We start from the raw sequence: 17577 nt of genomic DNA, 5'->3' as shown, positions 1-17577 counted from the left end.
TGGTGACATGATACTTACAGCCTCTTTCACTCGTGGTTTTTCTTTTTCTCCTGAAAAGAATGACAGTATAATCTTGTTATTAAGGTAATAAAAAAATAAATAGAAATTGCTGAAAATGTACTCACCCTCAGGCCATTCAAGATATAGATGGGTTTGTTTCTTCATCAGAACAGTTTTGGAGAAATTGAGCGTCTATAAAATCATTAAAATAATCCACAATCCACATGAATCCAGCCCATCAATTAAATCTTATGAAGTCAAAAGCAGCGCATTTGAAGAAACTAATCCATCAAGGAGGCGTTTTAACAATAAACAGTTGCTTCTGGCCAAAATATGAGTCCCCAATCCATAATAATGCTTACTGTGGTGAAAAAGTCCATCCCCTGTTGTCCTCTTAAATTAAAACTGTTTTGGATTGTTTTATATTGTAAACAGTGCTTGATCTGTGCATATTTCTCTCCTGATTCAGATGAGATGACTTCTTTGCTGGAAATAATGGTTTGCAGTTAAAATTCTTAAATTATGGATTTGTTTCTTAGAAACATGCAAGCTATCAGTGATAATTATTGGGCTCAAGATGTTTTCAAATCATTTTCAAAATGAAATTTCCAAATGCACTTCTACATAGATGTGAGTGGGAATGGAATGACACGACATAAAGGTGAGCTAAAGCTAGTATTGATTGGTTTCTTTACATGTTGGAGCTAAGCTATGCATATATCTTGACAGCCTTCATTTCATAGTCATAATTTCTGTGTTTACAAGTGGGGAACTAGATGGTTTTGAACTGCGCATGGAAAATTGTATTCATACTTTACGTTCCCGTTTTTCTGTATGAGACACATCTCTGCTCATTCACAAGACAGTAATTATCACATTTGCTTTTGGGAGAACAACATCATGTTGTATTTAATGCAGGCTTTAAAAAATATCAATTGGGGAATAAAATCCACCCTGGGGCATTTAAATTAGTATAAATATAAAAAGGAAGCATAATTAGAATATTCTTTATTTTTTATGATGTTTCTATCTGCTTTAATTTCTCTATGCATTTGAGCATATCTGTGCAGTGATAAATAGATTTAGTCGTACTTTTTTGGCAACCTTTTAGTCTCACCGCTTGCCTTGCAAGAAATTTGCATATAATCATGCTTGGCTGGCATAAGAGGGAAGTTGTGTAGAAAGCAATGGAAGTGCAGAAACAGAATACATTTGAATGTATTGAAACCCAGATTTATTCAAAGGAACAGCAAACATAGTGCTGTGTCTTCAACACACCATCCTTTCCTGAAACATGGTGCCAGATGTCCTTCATGCATTTTACATCATGTTGTTAGGGTCACCCAGGAATTTTTTTTTTTTTTTCACATATGCCCACTCTGCCCAGGAATGTCAGAGACAATGTTCTGTAACAGGGCCATAACAAATCTGTTTATTTTTACTGGGATTTTTGAACATGTGGATCCATGAATGTTTTTTTTTATTTTTATTTTTTATGATGATTTCACATAAAGAATCCCACATTGTATTTTTAGCTATATATTTTTATATTTGCTAAATACACACACACACACACACACACACACACACACGCGTGTGTGTGTGTGTGTGTGTGTGTGTGTGTGTGTACATGTACATTAGAATGTTATGGAAAAGTTCTAATCTTCAAAAATCGCAAATTAGAATACTTCATAAGGGCCATTATATATATTATTATTATTATTATTATTATTATTATTATTTTTTTTTTTTGTGAATTGTTGTCCTTCTGGAAAGTACTGTACATTTACTGTACATGTACTCAATAAATGGTAGGTGCTCCTTTTGCTGTAATTACTGCCTCAATTAGGGCTGGGCGATATGACGATATATATTGCGTGCTGTCTGTGTTTAAGCCACGGGATCAGCTGCTAATAGAGCTTGTGAGCATTTATGTATATGTATATATTTGTATATGTATAAATATATTTATCTAATTATTTATTTATATTTTTTCCATAGATAGCCAGCGAGCTGGAAGTTACATGTTACTAAATATTTGGGGTCAGTAAGTTTTTTTGTTTTTGAAAGAAACTAATTATTTTGTTCAGCAGGCTTTATTTCACATTAAAATGATCAAAAGTGATAGTAAAAACATTTGAAATGTGACATCTGATAATAATAACAAATGTTTCTAGAGTGTCAGCATATAAGATGATTACTCTTCTTACTGTGTTTTTAATCAAGTTAATGCAGCCTTGTTCAACATAAGAAGTCATTTTTGTAAATTTGACCAAACCTTGTCTACATTAAGTTGTCCGGCTAGAATGCGCAACAAGAATGTAGAACACATTACAGAAAATCAATTTTTTTACAAGATTTTTACAAGATTTATTTACAAGAATGCACTTCTTGGAACAATTTCAACATTTCACAATTTTCTCAAGCTTCTTTGTCGTCTCGCAATACTAATATCCTCCATTTAGCTGATATGATAGGATGAACTTACTCAAGATTTCTCTTAAGATCTTTCATAATGTTAAGTTGCTCTGGTGGACTCAATTGGCCGGGGATACGATTTAACCCATTTTCTAATTGAATTATTCTGCGCCATGGCTCTGTTCTGGCTGATCTCTCAATTCCTAAATCAAGGCCAACTCAGTTTGAACTCAATTACCTTCTGCAATCTTGGCTACGAGTCTTTAACTTATAGAATTGAAATAGGAACATTTACACGTGACCTTGAGAGTTTTCAGCTTTAATGTGATATTTTCACCTAGACAGTCTTTTTTACTTCATCAAGATAGCCTCTGTTGTTTTTGCTTATCGAGTAGAAAGTCACACGATACTTAGAATGACACAGGAACAGAAGATAAATTGTTTCCCTCTCTATAACCCTAGTCTTGAATCATCCAGTGCACATAAGAGACTATTTGTCTGTGGCTAATGGTGTGTATCTGAACTGCACCTGATATGGCCCACCAAATATGTCACATTACATCCTCAGCTGATTTATCAAAAATGTTCTGTCACACAAACTCGCGTGTATCCTGGAGATTGTGCCGGTACACCTTACCCACAGTATGCTCCTGTTAACCCAAACATGTCAACTGGACCAAATCCAGACCTATCTTTAGCTTCACCAGCAAGTTTCCTTATTTGTCGATTCTTCTCATACGTTGTTTGGAGCGTGTCCATGGGCACATTCAAGCATACTTTGTGTTTCGGACAACCCAATACATCAACCAAATAGCTTTTTTGACATGCATACCCACTCTCTTCACTTTTTGGGGAAGGCGTGAGCAAATCTTTAAAACCACCTTTAGAAAAAACTCAACTTTATTGTTTAGTAATAGATTTAAATCAAGACAAAAGTATTTCTTCTGATAGAAAACTTTGAGGAACATGTTTATAGTAACTGTATTGATCCATACCTGTGGCTACAGTGTGAACTTTATATGTTGACAGTGACCTTGAGACTGCTCATTGCAAATACAGTATAGCTCCGAATAGTTGTGAGGTAAAAAATGCATTTAAATTAAGTGTCCAAATATGTTCATATACATTTTGGGGCCACTGTATATGAGGTGTTGATGAAACTATAATGATAAATAACTGTACCATATGTCATCATATTATGGATTTATAGCTGTAATAACTTATATATATAGTTTCCAGTTATTATTGCAAAAAAAAAAAAACTTCTGTGGCCTATTTTGTTGAGGTAATAAAGATATCATTATCTCAAATGTGTTGCTTGCTCAGAAATGCTCCAAAAGTCTGCTGGAGAAATACAACCTGCTCTCAGTCATTACTGAAACTAGCGATTAAAAATTCAATACTTCAGGGCCTTGCTTACTCATAATGCAATAGGAATGTAATCTCCATGAACAAGAAGCAGAAGTTTTGATGCTAGAAAGAAATGTCCTTAGTTCCACCTAAGGTGCAGACTTTGTTGATTCAAGCTAGCTCAGGCTAATTAAAATTCATTTTGTTTTGATTGGTCTGATAAGATTATCATTTATGAAATGTCAGGAAATACCTGGAGGTTTGTGGGTAATGTCGTTTAGAGGGTTTTATCAAGTTTATGTTTCGGCTGAGAAAGCACAGCACACTTTTCATTTTAATTCTGCAGCTGTTCTTTTATATAGCTGATCAAAAACAGGCTTTATCAACACAATTTCCATTACATTGACTTGGTTTTATGGCTCTTGCCTAAAGTTCATCTCAAAATAAAAATGTTGTTCTTTTATTTGAAAATTGACAGCCCCAGCCCTCATTTATTTTACTTCAGTGGAACAGAGTGGCTAGAATTTTTTTCAAAGACTAATATTTTGTGTTCAACAGAAAGATATGTGCTTGGAACAATAAAATTTTAAATTTTTGGTTGAACTATTAACATTAACATATTAATGTTTACAATACTCTTTTTCCCCATTACATTGGTCTTCATAGGTTAAATTGGGTGTATTTGTTCTTATAGGTGCAATGTTATATTTTCACAGTTATAGCTGAATGTGTTGCATGTCACAGATCGCATGCGATGTGTTTCTAGAACTCAGACTGAGATTGTATCACCACTCAGGGCCTCTGGATACCACAGACAGTTTGCTGAGATATTGACTGTCCTCAGATCTCTTCAAGCTGGCCATTCAAAGCCACATTGGGACCATTCCCCATTAAGACATCTGTGCAGTGTCACTTCAGAGCCTCCGTGCTGCGCCTGAAATGCGCAACCCATCAACACTTGCTGAAAGTGTCACTTTGACAAGATGGCTCCTCAGGATAGCTGTCACTGTGTGTGATTTATAACACAGCTGAACAGAATTTATGATTAGAAAGAGCAAATCAAAGTTATGTGTACATACTGTATATCTGATTTGTCACATACATTTTAAATAAGCCTCTGACATAGCTCACATCTTGTAAGACTCCTCTTGTAATTACTCTCCAAGCCACTAGGGAGCGCTGTCTGCTACCACATGTAATTACTCTCCCAACCATTGGTGGGCACCCCCCTGCACCTTAATGAGAACTTTCCAGGCCACTAGGTGGCACTAACGGCCGTGAACTCTTTAATTAAGACTGCTCATTAAGTTAATGTTTTCCACCTGTTCTTTGACCTATTTAAGTTTGGCAGTTTCATTGTGCTGTGTTCAGTCTTGAGCCTACCCAGTATGTACTACCTGTGTTGTAGACCTGTTAAGTTTCATTTTCCAGTTGCTTATTGGATTACCTTCTGTTTGGTGCTGTAAAGCTGTAACTGATATTCTGTTTATATTTTACTACTGAGATCAAGTAAAGACTGCCTGCCTTTGGGTTACCTGAGCCTCTGAGTTTGCCCTTCCTTCTGCACATGGGTCTTCTAAGAAACTGTTTTTCCCAGTAGACCAGAGGTAGAGAACTAACTTACCCTGACTGGGAGACCCGGGTTCGAGACCCACCTCAGGCACCTCGTGCCAGTCCATCGTGACAGCAAGACTGAACCATGGAAGTAGACCCAGCAGAGGAACAGACTCCTCCCTCCAACGTGGAACGGATACTATCTGAGCTCTCTAGTCAAGCTGCGGCCATTCATAAACATGAACAAATCCTGACTGAGATTCTGCAGCGTCTGAGACTTCAATCTGTATCTCAAGCCTCTACAGACCAACAAACCCAGTCCATACCTCAACTTACTCCAGTTCTGCCAGTCCTGTCCCAAGGTACTGCTCCACCACCTGGTCCCCTGCTTGAGCCTAGACTTCCAGCCCCTGAGAGGTATGATGGGAACCCAGAGAGGTGTCGAGGATTCATTACCCAGTGTACCCTTGCTTTCCAACTGCAGCCTAACAGTTTCCCTACAGAGAGCAGCAGAGTGGCTTATATGACAACCCTTCTTGTGGGAAAAGCACTGGATTGGGCTACAGCTCTCTGGGAGAGGAGGTCTCCTCTCACGTACAACAGTGATCTCTTCATAGCTGAGATGAGGAAGGTCTTCCACCACCCTGTTAGTGGAGCAGAGGTTGATCATCGACTTCTTCAACTTGCACAAGGAACCCGCAGTGTTGCAGAGTTTGCTATCGAGTTCTGCACCCTGGCTACCGAAAGTGAGTGGGATCAACGAGCCCTGAAAGCTGCATTCCATCGTGCTCTATCACGTGAGTTAAAGGATGAGCTGGCCTACAGAGACCCAGCCCCTGATTTGGAGTCTCTAATTGATGTTGCCATCAGACTGGACAACCGCATTCGAGATCGTCAAAGTGAACGTTGTCATGAGACTCGACTACCCGCGATCCACACCCCCACTGGTTTTGTGGAACCTTCCTCACTGATTGGGTGTCCGGAGGAGCCAATGCAACTGGGAAGAACCCGGTTATCACAGGCTGAGAGGGAGAGACGAATGAGAGATAAGTGTTGCCTGTACTGTGGTGAGTCCGGTCACTTTCGGTCCAATTGTCCTGAACTGGCGGGAAAAGGCAGCTCTCGCCCAAGACGAGGGGGCCTGGGACGAGAGATATTACTTACCCCCGACCAGCAGCTTCGGGCCTTTTGATTGATGTTTCAATTTCCTGGGGCAATGAACGTCACGAGCTCATGGCTTTCATAGACTCTGGTGCTGCCGGAAACTTCATGGATTCCGCATTGGCAACACAGTTAAAGATCCAGCCCATCATTCTCCATGATCCCTTAACTGTAACCGCATTGGATGGAAGGCCCCTAGGTTCTGGCCAGGTAAGCCAGTGCACCACATTGCTCCATTTTCAAGTAGGTTCTCATAGAGAAGAGATACAGTTTTTTTTAATTAATTCTCCCGAGTTCCCTTTGATCCTTGGGTATCCTTGGCTAGCTCTGCATAATCCAAGAATTGACTGGTCTTCCAACCAGATAAGTGGGTGGGGGCCTAATTGCTGTGTGTCTGGTTTGTCTCTCTGTCATTCTCTTGAGCCACAGGCAACCTTCCCATCCAAGGAGAGCCTGGCTATATCTGGAATGAGACAAGTGGCTTCCACAGATCTCTCTACCTCTCCCGAGTTATCCCGTGTCCCCCAAGAGTATGCAGACCTCTGTGAAGTGTTCAGCAAGGAACGTGCTGCCTCTCTTCCTCCCCATAGACCTTATGATTGTGCCATTGAACTGCATCCTGGCACCTGTCCACCTCGAGGGAGGCTATTCTCTCTGTCTGCCCCAGAAAGAGCTGCTATGGAGGAATATATCAACAAGGCTGTTGACAGTGGATTCATCCGCCCTTCAACCTCACCAGCAGGTGCTGGGTTTTTCTTTGTGGGAAAGAAGGATGGCAGTCTCCGTCCATGTATTGACTACCGGGGTTTAAATCGTATCACTGTAAAGAATCGTTACCCACTGCCATTGATGACCTCCGCCTTTGAACTTCTACAAGGTGCCACAATATTCACCAAACTGGATCTTAGGAATGCCTACCATCTGGTCAGGATCCGTGCCGGGGATGAGTGGAAGACGGCGTTCAACACCCCAACTGGCCATTATGAGTATCAGGTAATGCCCTTTGGTCTAGTCAATACCCCAGCCATCTTCCAGGCATTCATTAATGATGTTCTACGAGAGATGCTAAACAAATTTGTATTTGTTTATCTGGATGACATCTTAATCTTCTCCCGCTGTTACCAAGATCATGTCCAGCATGTCCGGCAGGTTTTGTCTCAACTGTTAAGAAACAAGCTCTTTGTGAAGATTGAGAAAAGTGAGTTCCATGTATCAACTGTCTCCTTCCTTGGGTTCATTGTCTCCAACGGCAGCATTCAGATGGATCCTAGCAAAACCCAAGCAGTTCTGAACTGGCCTCAGCCTTGCTCTGTCAAACAGGTACAGCGCTTCCTTGGGTTTGCAAATTTTTATAGGAGGTTTATAAGAAATTTCAGCTCTATTGCAGAACCCCTTACAGCCCTTACCAAGAAGACCTCAAAGCCATTTCAGTGGACTGAAGGGGCTAATCAGGCATTTGAGCTGCTCAAGCACCGCTTCACCTCTGCACCCATCCTGACCCTCCCTGATCCAGATTTGCCTTTTGTAGTAGAAGTGGATGCATCAGATGTCGGCGTGGGAGCTGTTTTGTCTCAACGGGCCAAGAGGGACAATAAGCTTCATCCTTGTGCCTTTTTTTCACGTCGACTCACCCAAGCAGAAAAGAACTATGATATAGGTAACCGAGAGTTACTGGCGGTGAAGCTGGCACTACAGGAATGGAGACACTGGCTAGAGGGGGCCAAACACCCATTTGTCATTTGGACAGATCACCGGAACCTCACATACATCCGGGAGGCTAAGAGGCTGAATCCACGCCAGGCCCGATGGGCTCTCTTTTTTAACCGCTTTGAGTTTATTCTCTCTTATCGACCTGGCTCAAAGAACTCAAAACCTGATGCCCTTTCGCGACAGTTCGACATGCCAGATGTGGAGGACAGACCTGAGCCCATCATTCCCAGCTCCAAGGTGGTGGCAGGGGTTCAGTGGGGAATAGAAGTGGCAGTAAAGAAGGCTCAACGACAACAGCCTGACCCAGGTAATGGCCCCCCAGGCCGCCTTTTTGTTCCTAATGTTGTACGCTCTGATGTGTTGCAGTGGGGACATGCATCTCTTCTTTCGGGTCACCCTGGAGTTGCAAGAACTTTGAAGCGCATCCAGACACGGTTTTGGTGGCCCAGTATGCAGGTGGATGTCCGAAGATTTGTGTCTGGCTGTTCTGTATGCGCCCAGAATAAAGAGTCTAAGACCCACCCTCAAGGGCTACTCCATCCTTTACCCATCCCAAGACGTCCATGGTCCCATATCTCCCTGGACTTTGTTACTGGACTTCCTAAATCACAAGGTAACACAGTCATCTTGGTGGTAGTAGACAGATTCTCAAAAGCATGTCACCTGATACCTCTGCCTAAGATCCCCACAGCTTGTCAGACCGCAGACCTCATGATGCAGCACGTCTTCAGGATCCACGGGTTTCCTCAAGACATGGTCTCTGATCGGGGGTCACAATTTACTTCTCGATTTTGGAAAGCTTTTGGCCGTCTAATTGGAGCATCCATCAGTCTGTCTTCTGGTTTCCACCCTCAGTCTAATGGGCAGACAGAACGGGTCAACCAAGAGATTGAGAAGACCCTCAGGTGCCTGGTGTCCAATAATCAAAGCACCTGGAGCTCCCGTCTGATCTGGGCTGAATTTGCTCATAACACCCTACACCATTCATCCTTGGGCATGACTCCATTCGAATGTCAATTTGGGTTTCCCCCAGTTTTGTTTTCTGAGCAGGAACTAGAGGTCCAGGTACCTGCTGCAACTCAACTAGTCAAGCGGTGTCGTCAGGCCTGGCGGAGAGCACGTACAGCCTTACTGAGAGCATCACAACAGCAGCAGAAACAGGCCAACAAGCACCGTAGAATTGGGCCATCACTACGTCAAGGTCAGAGGGTGTGGTTGTCAACTAAAGATCTTCCACTTCATCTAGAGTCTCGGAAACTGGCACCCCGATTCATTGGTCCTTTTAAGATCCTTAGGAAGATCAACCCTGTGTCCTACCAGCTACTCTTACCAAGGTCTATGCGCATCCACCCCACTTTTCACATTTCACGTTTGAAACCGGTTGTCTGTTCTCCTCTGTCCACAGCCAAGAAGCCCCCTCCATTACCCCAAGTCGTGGGTGGGCAGCCAGTGTATACGGTCCGTCGACTGCTAGATTCACGTCGAGTCCGTGGGAGTGTGCAATACCTAGTGGACTGGGAGGGTTATGGCCCAGAAGAGCGGTCCTGGGTGCCAGCTAAAGACATCCTAGATCCAAACCTGATCAGAGAGTTCCACCGCCATGACTCCAACCAGAGCCAACGGAACGTCAGGAGCCGTTCCTGAGAGAGGGGCTCCTGTAAGACTCCTCTTGTAATTACTCTCCAAGCCACTAGGGAGCGCTGTCTGCTACCACATGTAATTACTCTCCCAACCATTGGTGGGCACCCCCCTGCACCTTAATGAGAACTTTCCAGGCCACTAGGTGGCACTAACGGCCGTGAACTCTTTAATTAAGACTGCTCATTAAGTTAATGTTTTCCACCTGTTCTTTGACCTATTTAAGTTTGGCAGTTTCATTGTGCTGTGTTCAGTCTTGAGCCTACCCAGTATGTACTACCTGTGTTGTAGACCTGTTAAGTTTCATTTTCCAGTTGCTTATTGGATTACCTTCTGTTTGGTGCTGTAACTGATATTCTGTTTATATTTTACTACTGAGATCAAGTAAAGACTGCCTGCCTTTGGGTTACCTGAGCCTCTGAGTTTGCCCTTCCTTCTGCACATGGGTCTTCTAAGAAACTGTTTTTCCCAGTAGACCAGAGGTAGAGAACTAACTTACCCTGACTGGGAGACCCGGGTTCGAGACCCACCTCAGGCACCTCGTGCCAGTCCATCGTGACACATCTTGATGATTTGTGTGGATATCTATAGTATGAAGGTCCTCTAAAGCAGGGGTTCCCAAACATTTTCATTCTAGGACCCACCTAGACAAGTATAATCAATCTCAAGACCGGCCATAAAATGTTTAAATGGAATTATGGGAAAAAAACACATCTTCATTTAGAAGTAAGTAGAGAACCGTTTTTATTTTCCTATTAATTTAATTTATTTTCATATGAATGAAAAATACAATTGATTTTGCAATACCAAAAGGCTTGAAAGAAATACAGAAAGTTATAACCATTCAGATGTGAAAACAGCAGCCTAATGGATATGTTAAGGTTATGAGAGGAATAGCTGAGTACTGCTGATTAGCAAAAACATGTACAAATCTCAAGAACTGAAATATTGTGTTTAATAACTACTTCAAGCTTAAGAGTAAGCAAGTGAGATGTATTAGTGTGAAGCGTGTGCATGCTTCTTTGAACACAACACATCGAATCTAGGAATTATTTCCGATAGACTGACACGCATGTCTTGTGATGGTTGTAGCTGTGATCTGTATTTTGTTTTCATTGCAGTCAGAGCAGAAAATCCACTCTCACATAGGTAAGTGGTAGAAAAGGGTACCAAAACTTTGAGTGCAGCAGCTCCTAATGTGGGGTATTCATTGGCAACAAACACCCAGAACTGTCCGAGACTCTTTGACTCTCTGAAAAGCAGTTGAAGGCACATCCATCAGCTCCTCCTCTGCTCTTCCTGTTCGGACACAGTGCTCTCTCACCTCAATACAAATAGGATCCCGTATCCAGTCCCATTCTGTCATTTCTACAGATGATTGATTTGATAGAAAAAAATTAAATTACTATTACAATTAAGTCAACTGATTAGAGTGTTTAACGTATAAAATAACAATAATAATAATAATATAACCAAAAACATGTATCTTACCTCTAATATGATGAAAATACTCGTGGAATTTGTGAATGAGTGCACCGAGGTGAGAATGTACAGTGTCTCGGATGCGTTCACTGTCATTGGCACACACTCCGCACAGTGATGGAAACATGTCCCACACTCCTTTTTCCACTCGGGATCTCCACAATTTCAGCTTGCTGGTGAAAGCTGTGATCTTATCCATATAGGTCAGGATGGATGATGCTGGACCTTGCATGCTTTCATTCAGTACATTTATATGAGTGAATATGTCCGACAGATTTTTCATCTGACAGATGTACAGCAAGAGGAGAATTAACACTTGCTAAAAACTGCGAGACCTCTTCTCTCAGCCCAAGCAGATGAGTTAACACATTAACCCGTGATAGCCACCTGACCTCGGCGTGAAGCAGGAGGTGCTGATGTTCTGAGCCCATTTCAGTACATAGCGATGTAAAAAGTCATGAGGAGAGTGCCCCAGCCTTGATAGCATTTGTATCTGCAACACATCGTTTAATTCCGGGTGCAGTTTCTTCCTGGCAAGGGCTTCTCGATGTAAAAAACAGTGGGTAAAAGTAGCTAATGGGGCCAGCTCCCTTACTCGAGCAACAAAGACCACTTTTCTTGCCTGTCATTGCAGCCGCACTGTCCGTGCAGAGACCCACACAGTTATCCCACTGGAAGCCCTCGGACGTTATGAATCCATTTATGCAGTCAAAAATATCTGCCCCTGTCGTTCGTTCTTTCAGTTCTTCACAAAACAAGAAGTCCTCAACCATGTCAGTGGAGTCAACATACCTGACATAAGCCAGTAAATGTGCACATTTTGCCACATATGTCCTTTCATCCAGTTGTAGAGCAAATGCAACACTACTCCGGATTTTGTCACTTGTCTGTTTGCGTAAATCAGAGGACATTCACTCAATACGCCGTTGTACTGTTTTATCAGAAAGTGGAACTTTAGCGATCTTTCCTGCAGCTTCTTTACCCAGCATTTCCTCAATGATGTCTATGCAGGCTGGGAGCAGAAGCTCTTCTCCTATGGTGTGTGGCCTTTTGGATTTTGCCATTCGATATGCAGCTAAAAATGATGCTCGCATTGCTTTTTCAGGGATGCTGGTTGTACCTTTAATCAGTTTTTGCTGACGAAGATACTCTTCGATCGCCCCTTGTTGGCATATGCAGAGTGTTTTGTTGTGAGGTGCCGTTTAAGTTTTGAGGGTTTCATGCTAGCACTGGCCAACCTTTCTAAGCATAAAACATATTGAGGGACTTCCTCAGCGTCTGGACCTCCACAGGCAATAAAACCAAGATCAAGGTAGGACTGGTCATATTTTCTGCATGGCTCCTTTTTAGAATTTGTTGCTTCTGACGACTTCTTACAGGTCTGTGATGCCTTTAGTTTTAAAAACGTTTACATTTTTTTACATACGCTATGCGCTACTGCTCTAAAGCAACATTACTACGTTTTCTTCTTAACATCAGCTCTTATAAATTAAATTGTCTCACTGTATTTGTGTCATTTAAGGCAAGGCATGTTTATATAGCACATTTCCTACACAGTGGTAATTCAAAGTGCTTTACATAAAAGAAAAAAAAGAAAAGAAAATCACAACAATAAAAAAACAAGCAATTAAATTTTTTTTATTATTTAAAATTTATTTAAAAGGTTTCATTTTTTTTAGAATACGTTATTAATTCAGAATTCAAAGTGGGAATTCTTTTTACTAACTTATTAAAAGGAATGGTCTGTAAGAGTAATTTTTTGTTGTGTGTAGGAAACACTGACAAAACCACTTTAAATGAGCACAAACCTTTACTAACTTTTACCAATAATGTCTGCTTTTTACATAATTTTTAAAATGTTTTTTTTTTTTCATTTGCATTCATTTTATTTGCAGTCTGGCTTGGTTGGCATTGAGGCAGCTAGAGTCAAGTTAATGTCATCAAATGACTGTAAGACTACTAAAATCAATGCTTCAGTGGCAGCACAGTGTTTCATTCCCCCTCACCTTTCTAAAAGAGGTCATGAACTTCCTGTTTATCCTTTTATACTGTTCTCTGAGGTCCTGTTCTCTGTTTTTTATAATGTTTTTACATCAAAAAACATCATGATTTAGAACAGACTTTTTCTGTCCTGCTTTGACCCCCTCATCTGAACGCTCTGTTTGAATAGGTGTAGCAGATTGTAGACTTGGAAGTAAATGCCCTAGGGTATAATTAGCTTACAGTTGTGTATGTTTGACAGCCTGCATCAATCACAGATGGACACTGTTGTGATTTAGGTTAAAAACCCATAAATGCATATCAAACGATCTGTATTAGCAGACAAAGCAATAGTGACCATGTAATAAAAACAGTAACTCACACTTGTGTGGTGCGACATTACTGTCAGATTCCAATGTAGTAGCTCATCATCATCTTTTAGGTTCAATCTTACTGAAAATTGTGCCTTGCTTGTAAATGAATCTCTCTTTCCTAATGCTGGGATAAGAAGGAAGGCAATGCAACAGTGTTTTTCCACAACTTGGTATTGAATAGCATATTGCTGTCTTCTAGCCATCTTTAAAAAAAAAAAATTCTTAATCTCTCTGCACGTTTCTAGTTAGTTAAGATACATGCGTGAATCAGTGGGCGGGGCTAAACAGGCAGTGATGTAGAAGCAGCCGCTGATCTTCTTCTGCGGAGGCGGTGTTTAGCCACACTATTATGTCATTAAGTGTCATTTTAACAGATTGGCTTCAATATAAGCTGTGTTTAGACTGACAATACAGTTTTTATAATACAATGACCTCTTAAGTGTCAAAAGATCAAGTGAATTTGTTTTAGGTCCAGTCCAAACTGTCTGGTTATGTCTGCTTGGATAAGCTCAGTCAGTGAAAAGGCAACATTGACATGAAGGAGACTCCTCCTCTGTTTTACCTGTTCATCCGATACCCTTGTAAATCATTATGTTCCTCAGGCAAGACTGTTAATACATCTTAAAATACCATAGCAGCCTCTGTCAGTCTTATCTGTTGAGGTTCTAACATTTATTGTTGGTAATGGAGATGTCTCGGGTTAAATGCATAATGTTGTAACCATTTCCAATGGCCTTGTTAAAGCCCTTTCAGCTTGGAATTTATAAAAATACAACAAAAAAATCTGATGCTGGTTTGAAAATTGATGATTGTAAATGTTTAGTAAGAAAATGTTGAATCTTTATTGGGATTGGAGACTGATCCTTCTGACATGTTTTTATGTTGTCATCATCTCCAGATGTTACACTGTCAAGGTTTTGCGTCATTCCCAATGCATGCATCATAAACTGAGAGATGACGGCATTTGGTGTGCATGGATTTATGTCTGTGTACCTTTCTTCCTGTTATAGAACAATACATCATGGAAACCAGACACCTGTCAAGACTGCTTCTGCTACAATGATATTGTCATCTGCAAACCCACTCGCTGCCGAAATCCCCAGTGTGACTTTCAGAGAGTAAGAATGAAGTATTTGCTCGTGTGCCTTTAAAACAGGGTGAAAACAGTGCGTGTGATTAACTCTAGAGTGCGTGCACCTGAAAGTGTGACGTGCAGCAAACAGCCAATCATGTGAAACATTGAGAGTGTCGGTTTGACTCGCTTCTCACAAAAGTCAGTGCAATTCACTGCTCTGCTGAAGATTAAGAGATGCCATTATAAAAAATATAATGAATGTAAATGCATTTACGAGAATGGCAATTTTGTCTCTAAATTTCTTTTACTATAAACTGCTTTAATTTGAATTTTTTCTGAGATGTTAATGCATCTGTTTAAATGTTTTTCTGGATGTTTTACTAGGGTCAACGCTTGAGAATCCCACCCAACAAGTGCTGTCCAGAATGTTTTGCACAGTTGCCTGGCATCTGTCAGCATGAAGGAATTGTTTATGGGGTAAGTAACACTGCTCATGACACCACTCCAATGAAAAGAGGCTAAAAGCCCCTTCCTGTCCCTTGGCCAATTGTCCCACTTCTGGTCAAGCACCCGAATCAGTGATTGCCTTGTTTTGTGCACAACAGCATTTTTGGTTGTGTTCCACTCTTCCCTGACTGAGCAAACTTATTTTTTGTTGTCCCAATCATCCCTGCTAGAGAGCCACTTGGTGCCCTGTTTAAGATTCTAGCAGTGTAGCTTTCAAGTCAAGTAGCATTGACTTTAGGGAGCAGGCTGTGTTGGTATTGGGGCTCAGAACAATAAGTGATATTTGTGATATTCTGTTTGCTCAGATTTAAAGATGACAGTTTTTTCATTCATTATTGCAGTTTAGTTTTGCAATCGATATTTCTCTTCATCCATGTCCTGATTTACCACTCTCCTGCTTCCACTCACTCAGCATGACAGTCAGTGGAGTGACTCCAAATGTTCGGTGTGCACATGCTCTCATGGGAAGGTGACCTGTGGGCCACGTGCTTGTCCTTCTCTTAGTTGTGGGAAAGACCAGACTCCTTTCATCCCAGACGGAGACTGCTGCCCTATATGTGCTCACAATGGAGGTACAGTAAGCTGCAACTTTTTTCATGCACAACATGATGGGCTACTTGCTCTTTGTGAAAGTGATTTGTCTTAACTTTCCTCAAACATTGCTTTTGGTTTTAGTCAGTCATTGTATTTTACATTATGGAAAAAAATGGGTAACACTTTAGAATAGGGAACACATATTCACAATTAACTAAGAGTTTTCCCTCAATCAACTCCTAATTTGCTTCTTATTAATAATTAGTAAAGTAGTTGCTATGGTCATGCAGAATAAGGCATTAATATCTGACTAATAAGTATTAATAAACAGCCAATATGCTAGTCATATGCATGCTAATAAGCTACAAGTTAATGAGAACTGTTCTTTAAAATGAAGTTTTACCAAAAATTGTGATGGTATGTTTAGGACTTTAGGATCCTGTAGAACACGAGACAAGACATATCTTTACTCTTTATCAGTTCCTAATATAATTTATACATTTATTTATGTATTTATTTATTATTTAACTATTTATGGAATACAAAATAATTATTTTTGTACAGAAATGTTTTATTTTGTTTCCTCTAATTATTTAATACTTTAGTTAATAATTTTTTTTAAATGTAGTTTTTCTAGGACAAATACACCGGATATTTGTTTATATCAATATTTATATATTTTTTCTCATTTATTGATATCTGCTCATTTATAATTATTCGGAATCTGTTTATTTATCAAATATATTAAAACAATATAAATGGCCACAGTGAAGCAAATATAAACTGCTCCTAAAAAAAACAACAACTTTATTTAATCTTAATTTGCATGTTAAAGTCAACATTAAAAGTAAATTCCCGATTTTCAAAGTGCATGTTACTGAAGTTACTGTAAACAGTTCATCCATGCTTATGGTTTATTGTTAAACATTTTTGACGTTGTAATTTTTGATCAAAATTAAATGTTTTTGACCAAAATGTAACAACAATTATTTTTTTTACACTTCAGCTTTTACTCGCGTGTTGTGATGTTAGTAGCAATCATATGTTTGTTTTGCTGATTGCTTTAAAAAATGCATGCTTTTCTTAGCTGTATGGGTCCCATGAGAGTTTTTTGTGCTTCATACTGTCAAAGACCAGTGTTGTGCTTTTTTCTTTTGGAAATTCTTCATCTGCAGTTTTGCAATTAAAATGCCCTTTTTAATTCCATAGCCTCCTGCTCTTGGGAAGGACGTCAGTACAGAGATGGGGCAGAATGGACAACCAGCCCCTGTACAAAGTGTCGATGCAGAAACGGTCACACTGAATGCCTGGTCGCAGAGTGTCAGCCTGTTACATGCAAAGCGGTCAGTAACAACCCTGAACTGTGCCTTGTGTTATGATCTGTTAGTAATGGTCAAGGTAAAACACAGTTCAGTCTGTCTTGGTGTGTAAAACTACCACATCATCTCAAAATCAAGATGTTATTATGAATTGAAAGAGTGATTCTAGCTATTGAAACCATGTTGATGTTTTCATTTGACATACAGAATGAGAACCTGGTGGTCCAGCCAGGAAAGTGCTGTCCTCAATGTGAGCCGAATCCCTGCATGGAGGCTGGGAATGAGCACAAGGTAAGCCGGAAAAGAGATTAGAGAAACGAGAAGTATTCACAGAGATCCGAGGACAGAGATAGATCGAGGGTGACAGATGGGATAATGCATGACTGTATTACGAAAGACCTTTTGAGGGAAGGGGTGGTAAGTGTGGGTTAAAGTGTGTTCATCTTGCATATTGTGGCAGATGGGTTGAGCAGAG

General features: G+C 40.5%; 1 protein-coding gene across 2 annotated transcripts in view; it reads left to right on the top strand.

Annotated features, from left to right (window-relative positions):
- Positions 1 to 17577, top strand: part of LOC128002999 (extracellular matrix organizing protein FRAS1) — a 110071-nt gene that overhangs the window by 26035 nt on the left and 66459 nt on the right. For both annotated transcript variants that reach the window (XM_052592489.1, XM_052592490.1), the window contains exons 3-7: positions 14678 to 14785; positions 15127 to 15219; positions 15662 to 15821; positions 16993 to 17126; positions 17310 to 17393. In XM_052592489.1, coding sequence (XP_052448449.1) covers positions 14678 to 14785; positions 15127 to 15219; positions 15662 to 15821; positions 16993 to 17126; positions 17310 to 17393 — 579 coding nt within the window. The remainder of the gene's footprint in view (positions 1 to 14677; positions 14786 to 15126; positions 15220 to 15661; positions 15822 to 16992; positions 17127 to 17309; positions 17394 to 17577) is intronic.

The sequence above is a fragment of the Carassius gibelio genome, chromosome A5 (genome assembly GCF_023724105.1).
Source record: "Carassius gibelio isolate Cgi1373 ecotype wild population from Czech Republic chromosome A5, carGib1.2-hapl.c, whole genome shotgun sequence".
In the NCBI taxonomy this organism is placed as follows: Eukaryota; Metazoa; Chordata; class Actinopteri; order Cypriniformes; family Cyprinidae; genus Carassius; species Carassius gibelio.
This window is presented reverse-complemented; position numbering and strand designations above follow the sequence as displayed.